The sequence below is a fragment of the Salmo salar genome, chromosome ssa18, assembly GCF_905237065.1.
Source record: "Salmo salar chromosome ssa18, Ssal_v3.1, whole genome shotgun sequence".
NCBI classification, from domain to species: Eukaryota; Metazoa; Chordata; class Actinopteri; order Salmoniformes; family Salmonidae; genus Salmo; species Salmo salar.
Genome location: NC_059459.1, coordinates 81,562,653 through 81,590,136, shown reverse-complemented (window position 1 = coordinate 81,590,136; position 27,484 = coordinate 81,562,653). Strand labels below are relative to the sequence as shown.

General features: G+C 41.4%; 2 protein-coding genes across 2 annotated transcripts in view; both read left to right on the top strand.

Annotated features, from left to right (window-relative positions):
- The window catches only part of LOC106578182 (lecithin retinol acyltransferase), an 8,324-nt gene extending 7,518 nt beyond the window's left edge, over positions 1 to 806 (top strand). The window contains exon 5 of the mRNA XM_014156817.2: positions 264 to 806. Coding sequence (XP_014012292.1) covers positions 264 to 419 — 156 coding nt within the window. The 3' untranslated portion in view covers positions 420 to 806. The remainder of the gene's footprint in view (positions 1 to 263) is intronic.
- Positions 807 to 1,462: 656 nt separating this feature from the next.
- On the top strand, positions 1,463 to 27,484 carry rbm46 (RNA binding motif protein 46). The gene is made up of 16 exons (XM_045701663.1): positions 1,463 to 1,607; positions 1,956 to 2,145; positions 2,885 to 2,929; positions 3,029 to 3,164; positions 3,327 to 3,430; positions 3,991 to 4,043; positions 4,254 to 4,383; positions 6,274 to 6,376; positions 8,219 to 8,300; positions 8,826 to 8,950; positions 9,204 to 9,337; positions 20,466 to 20,540; positions 20,675 to 20,758; positions 24,562 to 24,683; positions 25,145 to 25,247; positions 25,597 to 27,484. Exons 2-16 carry the CDS (start codon positions 2,001 to 2,003, stop codon positions 25,800 to 25,802), a joined length of 1,647 nt encoding a protein of 548 aa, XP_045557619.1. The 5' UTR covers positions 1,463 to 1,607; positions 1,956 to 2,000; the 3' UTR covers positions 25,803 to 27,484.

Genomic DNA, 27,484 nt, shown 5'->3' with positions numbered 1-27,484 from the left:
TCCCCCTTCTCTCTCCCTCCCCTCTATCCCCCTTCTCTCTCCCTCCCCTCTATCCCCCTTCTCTCTCCCTCCCCTCTATGCCTCTTCTCTCTCCCTCCCCTCTATCACCCTCTCTCCCCCCTTCTCTCCCCCTCCTCTCTCCCCCCCTTCTCCCCCCCTTCTCTCCCCCTCCCTCTCTCTCTCTCTCTCTCTCTCTCCCTTCCCTCTTTCTACATCCCACCTCTCTCTCTCTCTCTCTCTCTCTCTCTCTCTCTCTCTCTCAGTTCTGTAAGACAGTGAAGAAGTTCATTCTGAGCCAGAAGAGTGCCAAGGTGACAGCGGTGTTAGGCCCAGTACTAGTGCTCTATCTGGAGGTAGTGTCTCTCTACTCAGCCCTGGTCGTTGTCCTGGTTCCCTTCATTATCTGGATGGCCTCTTAGACTCTTGGAGCGAAGGAAGGAAGGAATGAAGAAGAAGGTTTTGAAGTAACGGAATATAAAACGACTGAAAAAATACACATTATTTAACAAAAATTCTTTGCAGTCCGTTAAAAGAAAATGGACTTGAGCTGGACACTGTACAAAGAAGCAGTGAGTAGGGGAATGTAGCCTACAAGATGACCAGACAGACATCGGGTTTCTTCAATAACTATTAACAATACTTTTCCACTGCTTCATAAGGCCTAGTAATGATGCCAATACATGTGTTTACACCCTGTGTTTTTATTTTAATTGATTAATTACATAAGTGTGAATGGTATACTATTTTTGACCTGCATAACAGTGAATTATGTTACTATAAATACAATTTAAAAAAAAAAATGGTTACCGTTTTCTTCTTGTGATTATTTGTTTTCAGACCGACAAATTAAGTATTCATTTATAGCAACGTGTATGGATTTGGGTGCGTTTGATAAATCACTCTGGCTGTATACTCCGATTTCAGAGCGCAGAATAATTAATGAATTTTTAGCAACAACGAAACACCAAGTTGAATGTGACCGGTGTAAGTAAGCGTCGGCCCCCCCAAAAAAGAGAGAAAAAAGTAATTAAATTGTTTCCGTGCAGCACAGTTACAGTCACCAATTGCTCTAGATAACAAGGTGCACAACACAGCCAAATAAACTCTGCTAGGGCAGGTAAAAATGGTCAGAGTGGGCTGTTCTGTCATTTGTGTTTGGAAGTAGCTAACAAGATAGCCAACTTTATACTGGTTAGTTTGGGTGGCAGGTAGCCTAGCGTTGGGTCGGTAACCGAAAGGTTGCTGAATCGAATCCCCGAGCTGACAAGGTAAAAATCTCTCGTTTATGCCCCTGAACAAGGCAGTTAAACCCCACTGTTCCCCCGGGTAGACCGTCATTATAAATAAGAATTTGTTCTTAACTGGCATGCCAGAGTTAATTTACGAACACACCCCAATTATCCCGCCTTTCGTACTCACAACACACGCTGATTGGCTGGATCTGGATGATCGCGGTCGCCCTTGGCAACTGGAGGAGAAACCGGTTTTCTCTGAGGGGAATTTCATATCTGACTAAACTAAATTCATCACGGTAGCGAATATATACACACTATAAATTGATCAAATCCACGGGGTTTTACCTATAATACATATATTTACGAACTGAGGTAAGGCAATTTTTATTTTTTACTTTTACTAATTAACCGTCGAGCTAGCTAACTAATAGCAAAGCTAGCTAGCTAGCGTTAATTCCCGCCTAGCTAGCTAAAGTAACAGTAACTTTAACGTCGCTGGTAAATTATTGTACTGTAACGTTAGCTAGCAAAGACCGCGGTTTATACGAATTTGTTTATTAATCTAGCTATTAATAGCTTTGTTATTAACATAACTAGCGATATATTTATGTTGTCAACTTAATTAAAACAATTCTGGTTAATTTGCTAGCTAGCTAAACCAAAAGACGAGTGGAAAACATAGAACAACTTCATTATTAATCCACTGAAATATTTTAACAGGAATTCCCTAACGTTAGCTAGCCGTCCACACCACGTTAGCTAACCATGGACGGAGACGGCGGTAGTTTGATGGGGGAGGACGGGAGGACCGAGAGCCCAAACGAGGCTGCGCTTCTAGCGCTGATGGAGAGCACAGGATACAGCATGGTACAGGAGAATGGACAGAGGAAGTTCGGTGGCCCGCCTCCAGGTGTGTGTGTGTGTGTGTGTGTGTGGAGACAGAGAAAAACAGTATGTAAGTTAACAACTGGTTGAATTCAACTGGTATGTCTGAGAGGGAGCGAGAGAGAGAAGATAGCACCAATTGTGTGTGTAAGAGAGTACGGTTACATGCATACAATAACGCGATTAATGTGGATAGTCAGATTAAAACCTTTGCATGCTTTGCAAGAAGAACGTTTTCGCTAAAATATTCCTATTTACCTGGAATCGTGTTATTTTTGGGAAGCATATTGCATTTTGAGTTTGTATGTGAAAACTACTAAGACGCATAAATTCACAACTCACTTCACTCACGCTAAGGAGGGAGGCTTTCTCGGCTAGTGTTAGCACATGCGCAGATCATATACACAGCTGAAATGCTGACATGTTGGGCTGCCGGGAGTGGCTTCATATCTACTGACATTGAAGTGATGTAAACTTTGCACCTTCCCATTAATAATGGTGATTAGATTATGAATGATTAATATAGGCGTGATGAACTTCAACGATTTCTCTCTCTCTCCTCATTCCTCCTCTCTCTCCTCATTCCTCCTCTCCTCATTCCTCCTCTCTCTCCTCATTCCTCCTCCTCTCTTTCCTCCTCTCTCTCCTCATTCCTCCTCCTCGCCTCTCATCATTCTCTCTCCTCATCCTTCCTTCTCTCTCTCCTCATCCTTCTCTCTCTCTCTCTCTCTCTCTCTCTCTTTCCCTTTCCTCCTTCTCCTCAGGTTGGGATGGCCCTCCTCCCCCACGAGGGTGTGAGGTGTTTGTAGGTAAGGAACCACATGTAATCTACTTACACACACACACACACACGTCAGTATAAGAGTATAATGACGATAAGAGAATCTTTGTGGGTGTGGTATCTTAAGGTAAGATCCCTAGGGACATGTATGAGGATGAGTTGGTGCCAGTGTTTGAGAGAGCTGGGAGAATCTATGAGTTCAGACTGATGATGGAGTTTAGTGGAGAGAACCGGGGCTACGCTTTCGTCATGTACACTACCAGGTAGGGATTATTCCCCCCCCTCTCTCTATCTATCTCTCTCATCCCCTTCTCATCCCTCTCTCATCATTCTCCCCTCTTGTGTGTGTGTGTGTGTGTGTGTGTGTGTGTGTGTGTGTGTGTGTGTGTGTGTGTGTGTGTGTGTGTGTGTGTGTGTGCTTACAGAGAGGCAGCTCAGAGATCCATCCATCTCCTAGACAACCATGAGATCAGACCAGGGAAGTTTATAGGAGTGTGTGTCAGTCTGGACAACTGTAGATTGTTCATAGGTAGGAATGACTTCAACACTTATCCACAACACAATATGGTTGGTATAGTAATACATCCAATATTGTGATAGTCAAGACTATACTCTATTTGAACTTAACAAATCAAAACTGTGCAGTTTCATCAGTTAGGCTGTGTCAAGATGTTAAATGAAGTCTACATTTATTAACTAAGCCTTATTTTTTTTCCCCCATTCTAACATTGTTTAATGAGAATTCGACTGTAATATGGTAAATAAAATGGTTTTTTTTTAAATGGAATTATCTAGTCGTTAACGTCGCAAATCGATTTTGGATATTTGGAGAAGCATATCGTAGAAGAGATCTGCCCAAATATCACCTAACCCTACAACTTAACCATAAGATCAGATCAGGGAAGTTTATAGCTGTGTGTGTGTCTGTCTGGACAACTGTAGACTATTCATAGGTAGGAATGACTTCAACACAATCTTGTCTGAACTCATATGTCTATTTCAGCAATGGGAAAATATCACTCAAATGTGTTGTTTTAGATTTTAGATAGCTCATTTACTAATGATAGGAATGCCCTCCTCGTTTTACAGGGTCCATACCCAAAGACAAGACGAAGGAGGAAATACTAGTGGAGATGAGGAAGGTTAGTGTGATCACGTGGTCTCGTAATGAGGTAGGGAATTTCCCCTTGTTCTGATGGTCAAGATGTCGGTTTCTCCTGTGGTTCAGGTCATGGTTCAGATCATGCCCTTGACACGCATACTCATGACACACAACCTGGTGAGTGGCGTACACACACTCAAACACACACACACACACACACACTGTGTATCAATCGGTGTGTGTTGTCTAGGTAACAGAAGGAGTGGTAGATGTCATAGTTTACCCCAGCGCTACAGACAAGACTAAGAACAGAGGGTTTGCCTTCGTTGAGTACGACTCTCACAAAGCAGCTGCCATGGCACGGAGGAAACTAATACCAGGTATACACACACACACACCAATAAACTTTGATTGGATTTTACACACGCGCACACTCTACAAGTCTTACAAAGCTGCAGCCGTTGTACTAATGAAAGTCATACCAGATGTACTTGTCCAGGGTTACAATATAAATGTGTGTTGTTGGGGGACTAGAGGACTGGAGTTGGGCTGTTGGGGGACTAGAGGACTGGAGTTGGGCTGTTGGGGGACTAGAGGACTGGAGTTGGGCTGTTGGTGGACTAGAGGACTGGAGTTGGGCTGTTGGGGGACTAGAGGACTGGAGTTGGGCTGTTGGGGGACTAGAGGACTGGAGTTGGGCTGTTGGGGGACTAGAGGACTGGAGTTGGGCTGTTGGTGGACTAGAGGACTGGAGTTGAAATGTTGGGAGTTTAGTCAGTTATAGTAGTAGCAGTACCTCGGAGTTACTGTAGAGGGGCCTAAAACTAAACAATTGATATCAAATGTTATTGGTCACATACACATGGGTAGCAGATGTTAATGCGAGTGTAGCGAAATGCTTGTGCTTCTAGTTCCGACCGTGCAGTAATATCTAACAAGTAATCTAACAATTTCACAACAACTACCTTATACACACAAATGTAAAGGGATGAATAAGAATATTTACATATAAATATATGGATGAGCGATGGCCGTGCAGGCACAGGCAAGATGGTGTAGAATACAGTATATACATATGAGATGAGTAATGTAGGAGTAATGTAAACATGATTAAAGTGGCGTTATTTAAAGTGACTAGTGAAGTCCATTTATTAAAGTGGCCAGAGATTTGAGTCTGTATGTTGGTAGCAGCCTCTCTATGTTAGTGATTGCTGTTTGACAGTCTGATGGCCTTTGAGATAGAAGCTGTTTTTCAATCTCTCGGTCCCTGCTTTGATGTACCTGTACTACTGACCTCTCCTGCTGGATGATAGAGGGGTGAACAGGCAGCGGCTCGGGTGGATGTTGTCCTTGATGATCTTTTTGGCCTTCCTGTGACATCGGGTGCTGTAGGTGTCCTGGATAGATTTATAGGTGCCATAGCTAGGGACCTATAAATCTGCATGGCTGGGAACGCAGTCGATATCACGGAATCCAGACATTAAAACAGAATTCAACAATATATAGATTTTTTTTTTTTTTTAATGCATTAATTTGCCCAAGTTTATCATAAGACATGAACAAAAGACATCAGTGACTGGTATTTTCCTTCAACTTTCAACGCGGCACCGTCATAGGATGCCACCTTCCCAACAAGTCAGTTCGTCAAATTTCTGCCCTGCTAGTGCTGCCCCCCGGTCAACTGTAAGTGGCTGTTATTGTGAAGTGGAAACGTCTAGGAGCAACAACGGCTCAGCCGCAAAGTGGTAGGCCACACAAGCTCACAGAACGGGACCGCCGAGAGGGAATGTTCATGTCTGTGTCGTTGGTCTACCACTTTGTGTCGACGTTGGCGAGGATGGAAATGACAGCCGTCTTTTCTGGTAGATACAAAGGTTTTCCAAAAACCTTCTCAATTAAATGTTCACTACAAAGTAGCCTATGCCTAACTGGCAGAATGAAATCATGTTATTGTTTTTGTATCAGTCCAGTGACCATTTTGTTTTTGCAAACTCTTCAATCACAACGGTGATCTGGCTGGTGAGCAGTTGAATTAAAGGGTACACCCCGAAATATAAGTTCCTTCCATTTTTCCCAGCCTTCTAAAGGGGTGTCCTGATGTAGTTTAAGCTAATGTAATGGACTTAGAACATCCACTTTTATATTTTTTTCTATTTTAGAAATGTTTGGTTTTTTGAGAGCGAAAACTTGAAAACATAGGAAAAAAATTGTAACTGAAAAAAACTAAATGGAGAAAACTGATTTTTTTTTGGGGGGGGGTGTATCTCCAGGTACGTTTCAGCTGTGGGGCCACACTATCCAGGTGGACTGGGCCGAACCAGAGAAGGATGTTGACGAGGAGACCATGCTACGTGTCAGAGTGCTCTACGTCAGGTGTGTGTGCGTGTGTGTGTGAATAATGGTCCTGTTATGCATGTATAACCGATAGCGACAGGCAATAGCCTGGTGGGTTGGAGCGTTGGGCCAGTAACTGAGCTGACAAGGCAAAAAATCTGTAATTCTGCCTGTGAGCAAGGCAGTTAACCCACTGTTCCCCCCCCGGGGGCGCGGATGTCATGGATGTCGATTTTGGCCTCTGATTCAGAAGGGTTTGATTAAATGCGGCAGACACCATTTGAGGTTGAATGCATTCAGATCTACAGCTGACTAGGTATCACCCTTTCCCTCATATCTACCCACGCAGTCATAAATCCCCTTGAAAGTACGTCGGCTACGGCATGTTTGTTTGTCTGTAAGGATACGCCGTAGCTTTTTAAATGCAGACACGAAACCTTCTCTGGAGATGGTTAAGAACGTTGAACTGACATTTTACTACCTGTAAAGGAATGCTGCTTCTGAAGCAGGAGTAACGTCCATCACTAGGCGACCAGAACTGTCATTCAAATAATCTCGAGCTCCCTGCACGCAGACCACTCTCACTCTCTCCTACAAAAAGTACTTTAATATAGTTTGACTTATCAAGACATTTAGTTGAAAGAAAACATCTTCCACTAGGAATCGACTCCTAAGATTCAATATTTTTTGGAACGGAGGAAACCGATCAGTTGCCGTACTTCAGAGAACACAAACACTTGCATCTTTCGTAGCGAGCTAGTGAGGGATTGAGAGAGGAGAGGGGCACAGTATAGGCAGGTCAGCTACCAGACACACAGTCAGAACCGTGCACTAGGTCTATCTATCAGTATAGGCAGGTCAGCTACCAGACACAGTCAGAACCGTGCACTAGGTCTATCTATCAGTATAGACAGGTCAGCCACCAGACAGACAGAACCGTGCACTAGGTCTATCTATCAGTATAGACAGGTCAGCCACCAGACAGACAGACAGAACCGTGCACTAGGTCTATCTATCAGTATAGACAGGTCAGCCACCAGACAGACAGAACCGTGCACTAGTCCTATCTATCAGTATAGACAGGTCAGCCACCAGACAGACAGTCAGAACCGTGCACTAGGTCTATCTATCAGTATAGGCAGGTCAGCCACCAGACAGACAGAACTGTGCACTAGGTCTATCTATCAGTATAGACAGGTCAGCCACCAGACAGACAGAACCGTGCACTAGTCCTATCTATCAGTATAGACAGGTCAGCCACCAGACAGACAGAACCGTGCACTAGTCCTATCTATCAGTATAGACAGGTCAGCCACCAGACAGACAGTCAGAACAGTGTACTAGGTCTATCTATCAGTATAGACAGGTCAGCCACCAGACAGTCAGAACCGTGCACTAGTCCTATCTATCAGTATAGGCAGGTCAGCCACCAGACAGACAGTCAGAACAGTGTACTAGGTCTATCTATCAGTATAGACAGGTCAGCCAGCAGACAGTCAGAACCGTGCACTAGGTCTATCTATCGGCAATCAAAAGCTGTATCTCTCAATTTCTTGCCTTGCAATGTCTCGCAACTTCAGTAAAACTTATCATCAATGAATAGGCTAGTATATTCTACTGGCAACAGACAAAAGACTGAACGCACACTGGCAAAGTGAAAGAGTAGGTGAGCCAGCTGCATTATGATTAGAATTTTGCTGGGGGGGAAACAAAAAAAAAAACCTTATTTCATTCCATTAAGGATCCCAATTTCGTTTTTTAACGTTTAAACTTTCACACCCCTAGCATGGGTAATGTGTGTGTGTGTGTTGGGGAATCAACCAAAAAGACTATTCTTTATGTCCCTGTTGACAACTTGACAATAAAATACACTTTTTTTAGAAACCTGATGATGACGACTACTGAAGATACACTGAGACAGGAGTTCTCTAGATTCAAACCTGGCACTGTGGAGAGAGTCAAGGTATTGGTGTCTGTGTCTGTGTGTGAGTGTCACTGCGCAATTCTTGAAAGACATTTTATTCATCAATATTTGTGGCCTTATTTTGGTCTCAAAACTGCCTTAAATTGACCTGTTTTTATCAGTAGAATAAAGCCAGATACTGAATTCTCTCTGAAAAGGTCAATACAATCCTTCAGGCTACTTCAAACCCTTTGAGGGTGGATATCTTGGGATTGGGTTGAAAGCAAAAAAATATATATTTATGTGGACTGCTAAATAAATTGGCAAAATAGTAGTCCTCTCTTCCTCCTCTCTATACTCTTTTAAAAGGCCAAAATCGGCTGACAATATCAGGCAACCAATACATTTCTCTGTCATCCTCTTGTGATGTGAAAGCAAGAAGACACTTTTTCTGTCTGTTTTCTACAGTATTTTTCTGTCTGTTTTCTACAGTATTTTTCTGTCTGTTTTCTACAGTATTTTTCTGTCTGTTTTCTACAGTATTTTTCTGTCTTTTTTCAATGGTGTTTTTCTGTTCTCCTGTAGAAATTGACAGACTATGCGTTTGTCCACTACCACTCCCGTGAGGACGCGGTGACGGCTTTACACCTGATGAACGGAGCGCTGATCGACGGAGCCACCATCGAGGTCACCCTCGCCAAGCCTGTCAGGTAAAACAAATCAAAAACTTTATTTAAAATGCAACACACTTTTACAGTTAAACAGTAAAATGATAAACAACAAAACAGATGAAAGGTAGGCGAGTCAGCTACCGAAGGGTTGCCGGTTCGACTCCCAGCACCAATGGGATGTGCCCTTGAGCAAGGCGGCACTTAACCCCCTAGAACTGCTCGGCTCCAACCTGTGTTTGTCTGTGTGTCTGTTTGTGTGAAAATGGATAAAGTAATCTTCTTCCTCCTTCAGTAAAGAGGGCGGGCGACGGTTCGGTAACCGTGGTTATGTCGGTAACAGTAACCTTGTGGGTCCCTACGGCGACGCGTCCTCCACCGGGAGTTTTCTCTTCCAGGGACGTGAGGATGGAGGCATGATGGGAGGAGGTAAATAAACCCCAGTTGATTGACCCTGAATGAACTGACCACTTATAGAGGACATTTTACTGATATATTAGTAGCCTTTACTAGAGAAATGTGAAGTTTGACCTTAAATAAGTCTGCTAATATGCGCAAATATCAACGGGACAATTGATAGCTACAAAATGCGTAGTAGCAGCAGCAGTAACAGTAGCAGCGGCAGTAACAGTAGCAGCGGCAGTAGCAGCGGCAGTAACAGTAGCAGCGGCAGTAACAGTAGCAGCGGCAGTAACAGTAGCAGCGGCAGTAACTTTAGCAGCGGCAGTAACTTTAGCAGCGGCAGTAACTTTAGCAGCGGCAGTAACTTTAGCAGCAGTGGCAGTAACAGTAGCAGCGGCAGTAACTTTAGTAGCAGTAACAGTAGCAGTGGCAGTAGCAGCGGCAGTAATATTAGTAGTAGCAACAACAGTAGTAGTAGCAACAGTAGTAGTAGTAGCAACAGTAGTAGTAGCAACAGTAGTAGTAGTAGCAACAGTAGTAGTAGTAGCAACAGTAGTAGTAGCAGCAGTAGTAGTAGTAGCAGCAGTAGTAGTAGTAGTGGTTGTAGTAGTAGTAGTAGCAGCAGCAACAGTAGTAGCAAGAGTTGTAGTAGTAGTAGTAGCAGTAGTAGTAGTAGTAGCAACAGTAATAGTAGTGGTAGTAGTAGCAGCAACAGTAATAGTAGTAGTAGTAGCAAGAGTAATGGTAGTATCAGTAGTAGTAGCAACAGTATTAGTAGTAGCAACAGTAGTAGTAGTAGTGGTAGCAAAAGTAGTAGCAAAAGTAGTAGTAGTAGCAGCAGTAGTAGTAGTAGCAACAGTAATAGTAGTAGTAGTAGCAGAAGTAGTGGTAGTAGTAGCAACAGTAATAGTAGTAGTGGTGGTGGTAGTAGTAGTAGTAGCAAGAGTAATGGTAGTATCAGTAGTAGTAGCAGCAACAGCAGTAGTAGTAGTGGTAGTAGTTGCAACAGTAGTAGTAGTAGTAGCAACAGCAGCAGTAGTAGTAGCAGCAGTAGTAGTAGCAGCAGTAGTAGTAGCAGAAGTAGTAGTAGTAGTAACAGCAGCAGTAGTAGTAGCAACAGTAATAGTAGTAGTGGTGGTGGTGGTAGTAGTAGTAGTAGCAAGAGTAATGGTAGTATCAGTAGTAGTAGCAGCAACAGCAGTAGTAGTAGTAGCAACAGTAATAGTAGTAGTAGTAGCAGAAGTAGTGGTAGTAGTAGCAACAGTAATAGTAGTAGTTGTGGTGGTAGTAGTAGTAGTAGTAGCAAGAGTAATGGTAGTATCAGTAGTAGTAGCAGCAACAGCAGTAGTAGTAGTGGTAGTAGTTGCAACAGTAGTAGTAGTAGTAGCAACAGCAGCAGTAGTAGTAGCAACAGTAGTAGTAGCAACAGTAGTAGTAGTAGCAACAGTAGTAGTAGTAGCAACAGTAGTAGTAGCAGCAGTAGTAGTAGTAGCAGCAGTAGTAGTAGTAGTGGTTGTAGTAGTAGTAGGAGCAGTAGTAGTAGTAGCAGCAGCAACAGTAGTAGCAATGTAATGGTAGTATCAGTAGTAGTAGCAACAGTATTAGTAGTAGTGGTAGTAGTAGCAAAAGTAGTAGCAAAAGTAGTAGTAGTAGCAGCAGTAGTAGTAGTAGCAACAGTAATAGTAGCAGAAGTAGTGGTAGCAACAGTAGTAGTAGCAGAAGTAGTAGTAGTAGTAACAGCAGCAGTAGTAGTAGCAACAGTAATAGTAGTAGTGGTGGTGGTGGTAGTAGTAGTAGTAGCAAGAGTAATGGTAGTATCAGTAGTAGTAGCAGCAACAGCAGTAGTAGTAGTAGCAACAGTAATAGTAGTAGTAGTAGCAGAAGTAGTGGTAGTAGTAGCAACAGTAATAGTAGTAGTTGTGGTGGTAGTAGTAGTAGTAGCAAGAGTAATGGTAGTATCAGTAGTAGTAGCAGCAATAGTAGTAGTGGTAGTAGTTGCAACAGTAGTAGTAGTAGTAGTAGCAACAGCAGCAGTAGTAGTAGCAGCAGTAGTAGTAGTAGCAGCAGTAGTAGTAGCAGTAGTAGTAGTAGTAGCAACAGTAGTAGTAGTAGCAATAGTAGTAGTGGTAGTAGTAGTAGTAGTAATAGTAGGAGCAACAGTAGCAACAGCAGCAGTAGTAGTAGCAACAGTAGTAGTAGCAACAGTAGTAGTAGCAACAGTAGTAGTAGTAGCAGCAGCAGTAGTAGTAGCAGCAATAGTAGTAGTGGTTGTAGTAGTAGTAACAGCAGTAGTAGTAGTAGGAGCAACAGTAGCAACAGCAGCAGTAGTAGTAGTAATAGTAGTAGTAGCAAGAGTAATGGTAGTATCAGTAGTAGTAGCAAGAGTAATGGTAGTATCAGTAGTAGTAGCAGCAACAGCAGCAGTAGTAGTGGTAGTAGTAGCAGCAATAGTAATGGTAGTATCAGTAGTAGTAGTAGCAACAGTAGTAGTAGTAGTAGTAGTAGTAGTAGTAGCCTCGGATGCAAGCTAGTCACCTTTCGGCAAAATTTACCGTTTTGAATCCAAAATAGGTGACCTACGTGATTCGTGTAAATCCGATGAGAACAGTTGAGAGTGGGGGGGGCTTTGCATGACTACTGGTTGTATTACAAATGAATGATGTGCGTTTGGAGCAATACTGGCTGCTGTATTCAAGGCTCAGCCAGTCGTTCACTTAACAACAGAATGCAGCACGCGATTGAAGAGAGAAGAGATTGGTTAGTTTACCGCATCAGCACGCTCTGAAAAGACAGCGGGTGAGTTGAAAGGCAGTTTACCACTTAACTTACAGCAGCATGTCCCCTGAACGATAACTAAGAGGTAGGTGAGAAGCCTGACCACGGAGACGGGGGTGAGAAGGTGATGAAAGCGTACTTCATGAGCTGTAACCGATGAAAACTGGCATTTGGAAAGTTTGAAGTGAGGGAGAAAGTGTGGTGAATAAGTTTTGTTTGCATTGTTAAGTATCTTGCTAGCTGTATCGAATGATCTGTTTGCTAGCCAGAGAAATGTTGAGCAACATTAGCCAACTTTACTAATCAAAGAATTGAGTTCATGGTGTGAAAATTAGCCAGCTAATTAAAGTCAGACAGCTAACATTAGCTAGCTGGGTGAAAATGAGACGTTGCTTGTTAATAAACAAGTGTAGCTGGAGCTGGGCCCGGCATAGAGGTGAAAGGAACACAACACTCTTTCTCACTTTTTCAATACAGTGGATAAAAAGGGGTATGCCAGGTACTCTCTGCCTGAAAGAGATCAATTATGCCCACAAATGGTATCATGCTCTCCTGGCACATTGTATAACAGATGTTCACAGGCAGAAAGTGTACAATGCAGTGTAGCCCAAAGATATTGCTTTTGTTGTGTTGAACTTTGACAGTGACACGTGCGTGAGTGAAGGGGGGGGGGATTATTACATTTTTTTTTTACTCAGTGAATGTTATTTTTGCGCTCATGTAGCCTTGCGCACTTGATCAATGTCTACTACAGTGGCCACTATAATAGAGCTAAAATAGAATGCCTGTTTGTTTCATTCTATTTCTACTTAAGAGTTATTTTTTTCTTCTCCCAAGTGCAATATTTATGTGTGTATGGTCGTTCTATTATAAAGGCTGTCATGGCTAACTGCAATATTAGTGAATTGTTTTTTTTTCTTAAGGCTTGAGTGTCATTTGCAGTAAAGTCTAGGCAACAAATAACATTGGATTGCTTTCTATACATTTTTGAGCTGTGAGTTTGGTTCACATGAAGCACTTTTTTATTTGACACACACAGACTGATCATGTAGATCATATTCTTTGTTATTTAATTAGTTAGAGCCTGCATTTCCCCCTAGAAGGGATGTTTCAGTGCAACAGGAAAAAGTGGCAACCTTTTTGGGCCCTCATCAGTTTGCATCAATAGCAACAGTAGTAGTAGTAGTAGTAGTAGTAGTAGTAGTAGTAGTAGTAGTAACAGTAGTAGTAACAGTAGTAGTAGTAGTAGTAGTAGTAACAGTAGTAGTAGTAGTAGTAGTAACAGATAGTAGTAGTAGTAGTAGTAGTAACAGATAGTAGTAGTAGTAGTAACAGATAGTAGTAGTAGTAGTAGTAGTAACAGTAGTAGTAGTAGTAACAGATAGTAGTAGTAGTAACAGTAGTAGTAGTAGTAACAGATAGTAGTAGTAGTAGTAGTAACAGTAGTAGTAGTAGTAGTAACAGATAGTAGTAGTAGTAACAGTAGTAGTAGTAGTAGTAACAGATAGTAGTAGTAGTAGTAGTAACAGTAGTAGTAGTAGTAGTAGTAACAGTAGTAGTAGTAGTAGTAGTAGTAACAGTAGTAGTAGTAGTAGCAGTAGTAGCAACAGTAGTAGTAGTAGTAACAGTAGTAGTAGTAGTAACAGTAGTAGTAGTAGCAACAGTAGTAGTAGTAGTAACAGATAGTAGTAGTAGTAGTAGTAACAGTAGTAGTAGTAGTAGTAACAGATAGTAGTAGTAACAGATAGTAGTAGTAGTAGTAGTAGTAACAGTAGTAGTAGTAGTATCAGTAGTAGCAACAGTAGTAGTAGTAGTAACAGTAGTAGTAGTAGTAACAGTAGTAGTAGTAGTAGCAGTAGTAGTAGTAGCAACAGTAGTAGTATCAGTAGTAGTAGTAGTAGTAGTAGCAACAGTAGTAGTAGTAGTAACAGTAGTAGTAGTAGTAACAGTAGTAGTAGTAGTAACAGTAGTAGTAGTAGTAGCAGTAGTAGTAGTAGCAACAGTAGTAGTAGTAGCAACAGTAGTAGTAGTAGTAACAGTAGTAGTAGTAGTAACAGTAGTAGTAGTAGTAGTAACAGTGGTAGTAGTAGTAGTAGTAGTAACAGTGGTAGTAGTAGTAGTAGTAACGGTAGTAGTAGTAGTAGTAGTAACAGTGGTAGTAGTAGCAGTAGCAGTAGTAGCAGTAGTAGTAGTAGTAACAGTGGTAGTAGTAGCAACAGTAGTAGTAGTAGTAACAGTAGTAGTAACAGTAGTAGTAGTAGTAACAGTGGTAGTAGTGGTAGTAGTAACAGTAGTAGTGAGTAGTAGTAACAGTGGTAGTAGTAGTAACAGTGGTAGTAGTAGTAACAGTAGGTAGTAGTAGTAACAGTGGTAGTAGTAGTAGTAGTAACAGTAGTAGTAGTAGTAGTAACAGTAGTAGTAGCAGTAGTAGTAGCAGTGGTAGTAACAGTAGTAGTAGTAGTAGTGGTAGTAACAGTGGTAGTAGTAGTAGTAACAGTAGTAGTAGTAGTAACAGTAGTAGTAGTAGTAGTAGCAGTAACAGTGAGTAGTAGTAGTAACAGTAGTAGTAGTAGTAACAGGGTAGTAGTAGTAGCAGTAACAGTAGTAGTAGTAGTAACAGTAGTAGTAGTAGTAACAGTGGTAGTAGCAGTAGTAGCAGTAACAGTAGTAGTAGTAGTAACAGTAGTAGTAGTAGTAACAGTAGTAGTAGTAGTAACAGTAGTAGTAGTAACAGTAGTAGTAGTAGTAACAGTAGCAGTAGTAGTAGTAACAGTAGTAGCAGCAGTAGTAGTAGTAGTAACAGTAGTAGTAGTAGTAACAGTAGTAGTAGTAGTAACAGTAGTAGTAGTAACAGTAGTAGTAGTAGTAACAGTGGTAGTAGTAGTAGCAGCAGCAGTAGTAGTAACAGCAGTAGTAGTAGTAACAGTAGTAGTAGTAGTAGCAGCAGTAGTAGCAGTAGTAGTAGTAACAGTGGTAGTAGTAGTAACAGTAGCAGTAGTAGTAGTAACAGCAGTAGCAGTAGTAGTAACAGTGGTAGCAGTAGTAGCAGTAGTAACAGTAGTAGTAGTAGCAGCAGCAGTAGTAGTAGTAGCAGTAACAGTGGTAGTAGTAGCAGTAACAGTAGTAGTAGTAGTAACAGTAGTAGTAGTAGCAGCAGCAGTAGTAGTAGTAACAGTAGTAGTAGTAGTAACAGTAGTAGTAGTAGTAACAGTGGTAGTAGTAGTAGCAGTAGTAGTAGTAGTAACAGTGGTAGTAGTAGTAGTAGCAGCAGTAGTAGTAACAGTAGTAGTAGTAGTAGTAACAGTAGTAGTAGTAGTAGTAACAGTAGTAGTAGTAGTAACAGTAGTAGTAGTAGTAACAGTAGTAGTAGTAGTAGTAACAGTAGTAGTAGTAGTAGTAACAGTGGTAGTAGTAGTAGTAACAGTAGTAGTAGTAGTAACAGTGGTAGTAGTAACAGTAGTAGTAGTAGCAGTAACAGTAGTAGTAGTAGTAACAGTGGTAGTAGTAGTAGTAACAGTAGTAGTAGTAGTAACAGTAGTAGTAACAGTAGTAGTAGTAACAGTGGTAGTAGCAGTAGTAGCAGTAGTAGTAGTAACAGTAGTAGTAGTAGTAACAGTAGTAGTAGTTGTAACAGTGGTAGTAGTAGTAGTAGTAACAGTAGTAGTAGTGGTAGTAGTAGTAGTAACAGTAGTAGTAGTAGTAGTAACAGTGGTAGTAGTAGTAGTAGCAACAGTAGTAGTAGTAGTAGCAACAGTAGTAGTAGTAGTAACAGTAGTAGTAGTAGTAGTAGTAGCAACAGTAGTAGTAGTAACAGTAGTAGTAGTAGTAACAGTAGTAGTAGTTGTAACAGTAGTAGTAGTGGTAGTAGCAACAGTAGTAGTAGCAACAGTAGTAGTAGCAACAGTAGTAGTAGCAACAGTAGTAGTAGCAACAGCAGTAGTAGCAACAGTAGTAGTAGCAACAGTAGTAGTAGTAGTGGTGGTAGCAACAGTAGTAGTAGTAGTAGCAACAGTAGTAGTAGTGGTAGTAGTAGTAGCAACAGTAGTAGTAATAGTGGTAGTAGTAGTAGCAACAGAAGTAGCAGTAGTAGCAGCAGTAGTAGTAGTGGCAACAGTAGTAGTAGCAGCAGTAGTAGTAGTAGTAATAGTAGTAGCAACAGTAGTAGTAGTAGCAACAGTAGTAGTAGCAACAGTAGTAGTGGTAGTAGTAGTAGCAACCGTGGTAGTAGTAGTAGCAACCGTAGTAGCAGTAGTAGCAACAGTAGTAGTAGTAGTAGTAGCAACAGTAGTAGTAGCAACAGTAGTAGTAGCAACAGTAGTAGCAGCAGCAGTAGTAGCAGCGGCAGTAGTAGTAGCAACATTAGTAGTAGTAGTAGTAGTAGCAACAGTAGCAGTAGTAGTAACAGTAGTAGTAGTAGCAACAGTAGTAGTAGTAGTAGTAGTAGCAGCAGCAGCAGTAGTAGTGGTAGTAGCAACAGTAGTAGTAGCAACAGTAGTAGTAGCAACAGTAGTAGTAGTAGTAGCAACAGTAGTAGTAGTAGTAGCAACAGTAGTAGTAGTTGTAAAAGTAATAGTAGTAACAGTAGTAGTAGAAACAGCAGTAGTAGTAGTGGAACAGCAGTAGCAGCAGCAACAGTAGCATTAGTATTGGTAGCAGAAGTAGTAGTAGTAGTAGTAGCAACAGTAGTAGTAGTAGCAACAGTAGTAGTAGTGGTAGTAGTAGTAGCAACAGTAGTAGTATAGTGGTAGTAGTAGTAGCAACAGTAGTAGTAGCAGTAGCAACAGTAGTAGCAGTAGCAGCAGTGGTAGTAGCAGCAGCAGCAGTAGTAGTAGTAACAGCAGTAGTAGTAGCAACAGTAGTAGTGGTAGTAGCAACAGTAGTAGTAGCAACAGTAGTAGTAGCAACAGTAGTAGTAGCAACAGTAGTAGTAGCAACAGCAGTAGTAGCAACAGTAGTAGTAGCAACAGTAGTAGTGGCAGTGGTAGCAACAGTAGTAGTAGTAGCAGCAACAGTGGTAGTGGTAGTAGTAGTAGCAACAGTAGTAGTAAGTGGTAGCAGTAGCAGCAGCAGTAGCAGTAGTAGCAGCAGTAGTAGTGGTGGCAACAGTAGTAGTAGCAGCAGCAGTAGTAATAGTAGTAGCAACAGTAGTAGTAGTAGCAACAGTAGTAGTAGCAACAGTAGTAGTGGTAGTAGTAGTAGCAACCGTGGTAGTAGTAGTAGCAACCGTAGTAGCAGTAGTAGCAACAGTAGTAGTAGTAGTAGTAGCAACAGTAGTAGTAGCAACAGTAGTAGCAGCAGCAGTAGTAGCAGCGGCAGTAGTAGTAGCAACATTAGTAGTAGTAGTAGTAGTAGCAACAGTAGTAGTAGTAACAGTAGTAGTAGTAGTAACAGTAGTAGTAGTGGTAGTAGTAGTAGTTGTAACAGTAGTAGTAGTGGTAGTAGCAACAGTAGTAGTAGCAACAGTAGTAGTAGCAACAGTAGTAGTAGCAACAGTAGTAGTAGCAACAGTAGTAGTAGTAGTGGTAGCAACAGTAGTAGTAGTAGTAGCAACAGTAGTAGTAGTTGTAAAAGTAATAGTAGTAACAGTAGTAGTAGAAACAGCAGTAGTAGTAGTGGAAACAGCAGCAGCAACAGTAGCATTAGTATTGGTAGCAGAAGTATTAGTAGTATTAGTAGCAACAGTAGTAGTAGTAGCAACAGTAGTAGTAGTGGTAGTAGTAGTAGCAACAGTAGTAGCAATAGCAGTAGTAATAGTGGTAGTAGTAGTAGCAACAGAAGTAGCAGTAGTAGCAGCAGTAGTAGTGGCAACAGTAGTAGTAGCAGCAGTGGTAGCAACAGTAGTAGTAGTTGCAACAGTAGTAGTAGCAACAGTGGTGGTGGTAGTGGTAGTGGCAGCAGTGGTAGCAGCAGTAGTAGTAGCAGTAGTAGCAACAGTAGCAGTAGTAGCAACAGTAGCAGTAGTGGTAGTAGTAGTAGCAACAGTAGTGGTAGTAGTAGTAGCAACAGTAGTGGTAGTAGTAGTAGTAGTAATAGTAGTAGCAACAGTAGTAGTAGTAGCAACAGTAGTAGTAGCAACAGTAGTAGTGGTAGTAGTAGTAGCAACCGTGGTAGTAGTAGTAGCAACCGTAGTAGCAGTAGTAGCAACAGTAGTAGTAGTAGTAGTAGTAGCAACAGTAGTAGCAGACAGTAGTAGTAGCAACAGTGGTAGCAGCAGTAGTAGCAGCGGCAGTAGTAGTAGCAACATTAGTAGTAGTAGTAGTAACAGTAGTAGTAGTAGCAATCGTAGTAGTAGTAGTAGTAGTAGCAACAGCAGTAGTAGCAGCAGCAGTGGTTGTAGTAGCAGCAGCAGTAGTGGTGCAGTAGTAGTAGTAGCAGCAGCATCAGTAGTAGTAGTAGTAGTAGCAACAGTAGTAGGCAGCAGCAGTGGTAGTAGCAGCAGTAGCAGCAGTAGTAGTAAAGCAGTGGTAGCAGCAGTAGTGGTAGCAGCAGCAGCAGTGGTAGCAGCAGTAGCAGTAGTAGCAGCAGTAGTAGCAACAGCAGCAGTAGCGTTGCAGCAGCAGTAGCAACAGTGCTAGCAGCAGCGGTAGTAGCAGCGGTAGTAGCAACAGCAGTAGTAGTGGTAGTAGTAGCAACAGTAGTAGTAATAGTGGTAGTAGTAGTAGCAACAGTAGTGGCAGCAGTGGTAGCAGTAGTAGCAGTGGCAACAGTAGTAGTAGCAGTAGTAGTAGTAGTAATAGTAGTAGCAACAGTAGTAGTAGTAGCAACAGTAGTAGTAGCAACAGTAGTAGTGGTAGTAGTAGTAGCAACCGTGGTAGTAGTAGTAGCAAACCGTAGTAGCAACAGTAGTAGCAGTAGTAGCAGTAGTAGTAGCAACAGTAGTAGTAGCAACAGTAGTAGCAGCAGCAGTAGTAGCAGCGGCAGTAGTAGTAGCAACATTAGTAGTAGTAGTAGTAGTAGCAACAGTAGTAGTAGTAACAGTAGTAGTAGTAGTAACAGTAGTAGTAGTGGTAGTAGTAGTAGTTGTAACAGTAGTAGTAGTGGTAGTAGCAACAGTAGTAGTAGCAACAGTAGTAGTAGCAACAGTAGTAGTAGCAACAGTAGTAGTAGTAGTGGTAGCAACAGTAGTAGTAGTAGTAGTAGCAACAGTAGTAGTAGTAGTAGCAACAGTAGTAGTAGTTGTAAAAGTAATAGTAGTAACAGTAGTAGTAGAAACAGCAGTAGTAGTAGTGGAAACAGCAGCAGCAACAGTAGCATTAGTATTGGTAGCAGAAGTATTAGTAGTAGTAGTAGCAACAGTAGTAGTAGTAGCAACAGTAGTAGTAGTGGTAGTAGTAGTAGCAACAGTAGTAGTAATAGTAGTAGTAATAGTGGTAGTAGTAGTAGCAACAGAAGTAGCAGTAGTAGCAGCAGTAGTAGTAGTGGCAACAGTAGTAGTAGCAGCAGTAGTAGCAACAGTAGTAGTAGTTGCAACAGTAGTAGTAGTAGCAACAGTAGTGGTAGTGGTAGTAGTAGTAGTAGCAGCAGTAGTAGTAGCAGCAGTAGTAGTAGCAGTAGTAGCAACAGTAGCAGTAGTGGTAGTAGTAGTAGCAACAGTAGTGGTAGTAGTAGTAGTAGTAATAGTAGTAGCAACAGTAGTAGTAGTAGCAACAGTAGTAGTAGCAACAGTAGTAGTGGTAGTAGTAGTAGCAACCGTGGTAGTAGTAGTAGCAACCGTAGTAGCAGTAGTAGCAACAGTAGTAGTAGTAGTAGTAGTAGCAACAGTAGTAGCAGCAGCAGTAGTAGCAGCGGCAGTAGTAGTAGCAACATTAGTAGTAGTAGTAGTAACAGAAGTAGTAGTAGCAACAGTAGTAGTAGTAGCAATCGTAGTAGTAGTAGTAGTAGCAACAGCAGTAGTAGTAGCAGCAGCAGTAGTTGTAGTAGAAGCAGCAGTAGTGGGAGTAGTAGTAGTAGCAGCAGCATCAGTAGTAGTAGTAGTAGTAGCAACAATATTATTAGTAGCGGTAGTAGTAGCAACAGTAGTATTCATAGCAGTAGTAGAAGCAGTTGTAGCAGTAGTAGCATTAGTATTTGAAGTAGTGGTGGTAGTAGTAGTAGCAGCAGTAGTAGTAGTAGCAGCAGTAGTTGCAGCAGCAGTAGATGCCGTAGTAGTAGTTGTAGTAGCAACAGTAGTATTATTAGCAGCAGCAGTAGCAGCATTAGTAATAGCAGCAGCAGCATTAGTAGCAACGGTAGTAGTAGTAGCAACAGTAGTAGCAACAGTAGTTGTAGCAATAGTAGTAGCAGCAGTATTAGTAGCAGCAGTAGTAATAGTAGTTGTAACTGTAATATCAAGAAGTAACTTTGGTGCACATTAATGTTATTAACTTATTGGTGTATTTAGGAGGGATGGAGGTAGGGACTCCTCTACGACCTCTCAGCCTGCCACCTCGCCTGGGGAGTCTCTACGTTGGAACAGGTCAGTGTGTCTGTGGGAAGGGAGCGTGCTTGGTGGGGTGGGAGTGTGTGAAATATATGATGATGATGATGATGATGAAGGTGGTCTGTGTAGGAACAGGTTGTGTGTAAATGATGTAGGTGATCTCTGTATAGGAACAGGGGATGTGGAGAGGTGTGTGTATCCCATCTTCGCTGGCTCCAGTCTCTCCCCCGCCAGCCTGCTGTCACTCAAACCAGGTGCGTTCGATACTGATGATTATGGTTGTAAAATTCTGGTTTAAAAAAATCCCACGATTTCTAGAAATCCGTTTGAAATAATTCCCAGAATCAGGAAATCCAGTTTATTTTTTTTTGAAAACCTGCTGATGATTGTGATGATGATATTATATTATGATATTATGATTGTGATATTATTATATTATATACAGTGCAATCGGAAAGTATTTAGACCCCTTATTTTTTCCCAAATTGTTTACATCACAGCCTTTAAACAGCCTTTGTCACGTCCTGACCATAGTAAGTTGTTATTTTCTATGGTAGAGTAGGTCAGGACGTGACAGGGGGTGTTTGTTCTATGTTTTCTTTTTCTATGTTTAAGTTCTAGTTTTTCTATTTCTATGTTGATCCTCGTTGCCTCTGATTAGAGATCATATTTAAGTAGGGGTTTTTCTCTTCCTGTTTTGTGGGTGATTATCTTTTCAGTAGTGTGTTGTCCTCTCTGCGTCACGGTTTGTTGTGTTTGTATTTTCAAGTATTTGGTGTTTTGCAACATTTCACAATAAATATAAGTATGTGGAACCACGAACACTCTGCATTTTGGTCCGATCCTTCAAACAACCGTGACAGCCTTTCACCCAAAAAATTAAATCATCATCAATCTACACACAATACTCCATAATGACAAAGCAAAAATGTTTTTGTTTTTTTGTTTGCTAATTTATTAAAAATAAAAAAACACATCTTATTTGCGTAAGTATTCAGACCCTTTGCTATGAGACTTGAAATTGAGCTCAGGTGCATCCAGTGGTAATTCAATTGATTGGACATGATTTGGAAAAGCACAAACCTGTCTATATAAGGTCCCATGTGTTGACAGTGCATGTCAGAGCAAAAACCAAGCCATGAGGTTGAAGGAATTGTCCGTAGAGCCCCGAGACAGGATTGTGTTGAGGCGCAGACCTGGGCAGCATTGAAGGTTCACAAGAACAAATAATCCTCTATCATTCTTAAATGGAAGAAGTTTGGAACCACAAAGATTCTTCCTAGAGCTGGCCAAACAGCAATCGGGGGAGAAGATCCTTGGTCAGGGAGGTGACCAAGAACCCAATGGTCACTCTGACAGCTTCAGAGTTCCTCTGTGGAGATGGGAGAACCTTCCAGAAGGACAACCATCTCTGCAGCACTCCACCAATCAGGCCTTTATGGTAGAGTGGCCAGACGGAATCTACTCCTCAGTAAAATTCACATGACAGCCTGCTTGGAGTTTGCCAAAAGGCACCTAAGGACTCTCAGACTATGAGAAACAAGATTCTCTGGTCTGATGAAACCAAGATTGGCCTGAATGCCAAGAGTCACGTCTGAAGGAAACCAGGCACTGCTCATCACCTGGCCAATATCATCCCTACAGTGAAGCATGGTGGTGGCAGCATCATGCTCTGGGGATTTGTTTCAGCTGCAGGAACTGGGAGACTAGTTAGGATCGAGGGAAAAATGAACGGAGCAAAGTACAGAGAGATCATTGATGAAAACCTGCTCCAGAGCGCTCAGGACCTCAGACTGGGGTGAAGGTTTACCTTCCAACAGGACGACACGAAGCACACGGCTAAGACAACGCTGGAGTGGCTTTGGAACAAGTCTCTGAATGTATTTGAGTGGCCCAGCCAGACCCGGACTTGAACCTCATCTAACATCTCTGGAGAGAGAGGGGAGAAAAAAAAACGATTTAACCTGTTGGGGCTAGGGGGCAGTATTTGCACGGCCGGATAAAAAACGTACCCGATTTAAACTGGTTACTACTCTTGCCCAGAAATGAGAATATGCATATAATTAGTAGATTTGGATAGAAAACACTCTAAAGTTTCTAAAACTGTTTGAATGGTGTCTGTGAGTATAACAGAACTCATATGGCAGACCAAAACCTGAGAAGATTCCATACAGGAAGTGCCCTGTCTGACAATTTGTTGTCCTTCAGTTGCATCTCTATCGAAAATACAGCATCTCTGCTGTAACGTGACATTTTCTAAGGCTTCCATTGGTTCTCAGAAGGCGCCAGAAAGTGTAATGGGGTGTCTGCTGTCTCTGGGCGAAGAACAGCAGGAGAATTTGTGAGTGGTCAGCCTGGGAACAGTGACACTGGAGATGCGCGTTCATGAGAATTCTCAAATTTTTTCTTTCAGCCTTTGAATGAATACAACGTCGCCCGGTTGGAATATTATCGCTATTTTACGAGAAAAATAGCATAAAAATTGATTTTAAACAGCGTTTGACATGCTTCGAAGTACGATAATGGAATATTTTAAAAAAAATTGTCACGAAATGCGCTCGCGCGTCACCCTTCGGATAGTGACCTGAACACACATTTTGCAATATTCTGAGTACATAGCTCAGCCATCACGGCTAGCTATTTTGACACCCGCCAACTCCGGGGCACACTAAACTCAGAATTAGCATTAGAAAAATTGTATTACCTTTGCTGATATTCGTCAGAATGCACCCCAGGACTGCTACTTCCACAATAAATGTTGTTTTTGTTCCAAATAATCCATAGTTATGTCCAAATACCTCTGTTTTGTTCGTGCGTTCAGGTCACTATCCAAAGGGTAATGCGCGAGCGCATTTCGAGGCAAAACAATTCAAAATGTTCCATTACCGTACTTAGAAGCATGTCAAACGCTGTTTAAAATCAATTTTTATGCTATTTTTCTCGTAAAATAGCGATAATATTCCAACCGGACAGTAGTGTATTCATTCAAAGAGGAAAAGAAAAAAACAGCGTGGTCTCGTGAATGCGCATATCCAATCTCTTAGTCACCAGGCAGACCACTGACAAACTGAGCTCCTATTATCTGCCCAGAGACAGGAGACGCCTCAATCCGCTTTCTGAAGGCTTTAGAGAGCCAATGGAAGCCTTAGAAAGTGCTACGTAACCCCAGAGATACTGTAGTTTCGATAGACAACCAAAGGAAGAACTACAAATTCTCAGACAGGCCACTTCCTGCTTGGAATTTTCTCAGGTTTTTGCCTGCCATATGAATTGTGTTATACTCACAGACACCATTCAAACAGTTTTAGAAACTTCAATGTTTTCTATCCAAATCTACTAATAATATGCATATTCTCGTTTCTGGGCAAGAGTAGTAACCAGTTTAAATTGGGTACGTTTTTTATCCGGCCGTGAAAATACTGCCCCCTAGCCCAGACAGGTTAAAGAAAAATATCTTTGTCCAGTTCGAGGTGACTAATCACTGTTCTGATGTCCAGAAGCTCTATTTGGTCTTAAGAGACTGTGGCAGAAACATTATGTACAAAATAAGTTATAAACAACGCGAAAAAAAACACAAAGTAGCACAATTGGTTAGGAGCCCGTAAAACGGCAGCCCCCCCCAAGCCATTATCAATCTGGGTCAGTTTAGTTCAGTGGTGACTCTACTAGAGTACTACTGCTATAAGAACAGGTGGGCACTACCTGAGTATTACCTCTACTACTAATAATACTATATAATATACTGTAATAATACTATATTATATATGTTGTTACTAGGTCAGTTTAGTTCAGCAGTGACTCTACTAGAGTACTACTGCCTAAAGAACAGCTGGGCACTACCTGAATACTACCTCTACTACTAATAATACTATGTAATATACTGTAATAATACTATATATTATATATGTTGTTACTAGGTCAGTTTAGTTCAGCGGTGACTCTACTAGAGTACTACTGCCTAAAGAACAGCTGGGCACCACCTGAATACTACCTCTACTACTAATAATACTATGTAATATACTGTAATAATACTATATATTATATATGTTGTTACTAGGTCAGTTTAGTTCAGCGGTAACTCTACTAGAGTACTACTGCCTAAAGAACAGCTGGGCACTACCTGAATACTACCTCTACTCAACACCGGGACAAGAGGGGAAGCTAATGCTCATATACAAGGTGGGTATATGTCTCATTATTTACTTAATTAATTAATTTGTTGTTAATTAGTACCTTCGTTCATTCATTTATTCATTCATTATTTTCACCACCTTTACTACATACTATTTAACAAACAAACGTTTATACAAAGACCTAGTCTGGCTGACTAGTCTGGCGAGAGACCCACGTCACTCACTACACAGCAAGCTGTGTAAGACTTTTGAGAGCTGGTGTCAGCCAGACTAACAAAGACTGTTTCCATGTTTAAATTGATGTACCTCATCCTATGGAGACCTAGGAATTAGTCTGGAAAGGCAGCAACCCAAGTTACAGCCAAGCACTAGGATCATACTGTATCTCTGAACCATGTTCTGATTTACCTACATTTCTAAGATGATTGACATATATAAAAAAAAATTGGGGGGTGGAGGGGTGGAAAAACATCCTTTTAATTCTCTGTCTGTGTTTGTGTCTGTTAGGTCGTGATCTCGTCGACGAGAAGCAGCTTCATGCCAGACAGGGTGTGTACGGTGTTGGAGGACGCTAAGGAGCTGGCAGCACAGAACGCACTCTGGAACTTGGGTTAGTTAAACACACGCTTACACTTGACACTTGTTAGAAAAGTGACTCACAACCGGTGGTACCCTTTAATGTGGCCCCGCGGTGGAATTTAGGGAAAAGTATTATTTTAGATTTAAAAAAATAAATGACTTCAGGCTCCACTTTAACGTTTATACCTGGTTAAAAGTATGTCGAAATTATTATGGACCTATATCTTTTAAAATAACTGCCCTCCATGGAATTCCTAAATTGGCTCTCGGGCTTCGATGTTGCCTACCCCTGTGTTAGACCAATCAATTGACTGATTTATTTATTATTATTATTATATATATTTTTTAAATGTTCTCTCTACTCCATCCCTTCCTCTCAGACTGTTCCTTCCTCAACGGTAGCTCCCCCGGTTCGCTCTCTCCTCCTCTTCCTCCCGTCCCCTACGGTTCTCTCTCTCCTCCTCCTGTCTCCAACAGCCCCGGTCTCCTCTCATACGGCTGTACCAGAGCCTTCCCCTACCCTCTTTCTCCCACCACCCCACAGAGACTCTATATCCCCCCTAACCAGAACCCTGCCTTCTTCTGATCATCCCTCCCATCATCACTCACTGTGGGAGAGGAGGGAACAGAGGGAAAGAGGAGGGAGGTGGAGGTGAACAACCTCCACTATGTGCCTAGTTTGTTACTGAGGCATTTTACCTTTGTGTTGGATGTTTGGTTGGTTTAGTTTTTTGGGTTGTTTGGTTTTCAAAAGACGGCCATTTTGTAATTCATATGTTAAGTTGACTCATGAAGGGCTGCATTCATTCTGCTCACAGTGTTACTCTATGCAGCAGAGGTGCATGCTAAGTGGGATCCTTCGGACGTCTAACTCTGACGTCACCCCATTTGAAGTTGACATTTAAAATGGTTACGGTAAGGGTTAAGAAGAGGGTTAAGGTAAGGGTTAAGAAGAGGGTTATGGTTAAGAAGAGGGTTTTGGTTAAGGTAAGGGTTAAGAAGAGGGTTTTGGTTAAGGTAAGGGTAGGGTAGGGTTTAGGGTAGGGATGTCCCAAGGGTCCCACATAGCATCTACCCAAACCCCATAGGTAAGGTAAACAAGGGAATTATAGATCAAACTGAAGAAAACTTCATTTACTTTAGCACTTATTTCATATCTTGGCAATAATGATACTTGAATAGTATTGACTTTTGACCATATGTATTTATAAAACATGATTTAAATATTTTAGTGACTTTTTTCTGACTTACATGTACTGTATTTTATTATTTTTTGTATTTTTTGTCATCCACCTATTATGCTTTATCGCAGTATATTTAGGTTCTACTGTATCGTATAATGCTCAAATATTCAAATATCAAACAATGTCAAAATTCTGTCTTCTATTTTGTTATTCAATTAATTATTTATTTATTAGCAGCTGGTGATTTTGAACAAGGTGAAATCAAGTGGGCAGATCATATCTAAATGGATAAGCGATGTGTAAAGACAATCCAAAATGGCTCCGCCGCATAATATATTTATTGAGATTTAAATATTGAATATTATTATTATTATTAACATTATAAAACATAGCGATCATCAACAAGACAGCGTTGCCTCTCCTCCTAAATATTAACTTTTATTTTTCTTTGTCTTTTTTTTTTTTTTTTTTAATGTCATTTAGAGTTTTTGTCAAAAAAGTCATTTAAAAGAATACTGTGGGATTTTAGCATCGAGGCGCTTTATCTACTTCCCCACAGTCAGATGAACCATTTTTTATGTCTCTGCGTCTAGTATGAAGGACGCTAAGAGGTAGTTTCGCGAGCCAATGCTAACTAGCGTGCTAGCATATACCCATAGACTTCCAGTGGTTGCGCTAGTGCTAGTTAGCGACTTTCTCCAAACTGCATGCAGAGACATGAAAATGGTATCTACAGAGTTCATCTGACTCTGAGGAAGTAGATAAATAAAGAAATCCAGAAGTATCCTTTTAAATGAACAATAGTGACATGTACTGTACCGGTGATACCGGTCCATATTGTCTCTCCAGTTGGTTTAGTTGATCACCGGGAACACACACACACAACGGTAAATAAATTCAGGAAGTTGAATAATTTTTCTCCAGCAGTTGTTTTGTTTATATCGATGTTGTTTACACTGGGTTGTTATGGTTTCCTCCCATGTTGTTCTCATGAGGTGCTCAGTTTTTTGTTGTGTGCGTTCTAAATGGAACCCTATTCCCTATATAGTGCACTACTTTAGACCAGGGGCCCTATTCCCTATAT

Bases quoted from the DNA above. Each gene is read 5' to 3' on its own strand.
- rbm46 (XM_045701663.1), top strand. From the start codon at position 2,001: ATGGACGGAGACGGCGGTAGTTTGATGGGGGAGGACGGGAGGACCGAG. The intron at 8,301-8,825 runs GTATTGGTGTCT...GTTCTCCTGTAG, and splicing joins GCACTGTGGAGAGAGTCAAG to AAATTGACAGACTATGCGTT. The intron at 25,248-25,596 runs GTTAGTTAAACA...CCTTCCTCTCAG, and splicing joins GAACGCACTCTGGAACTTGG to ACTGTTCCTTCCTCAACGGT.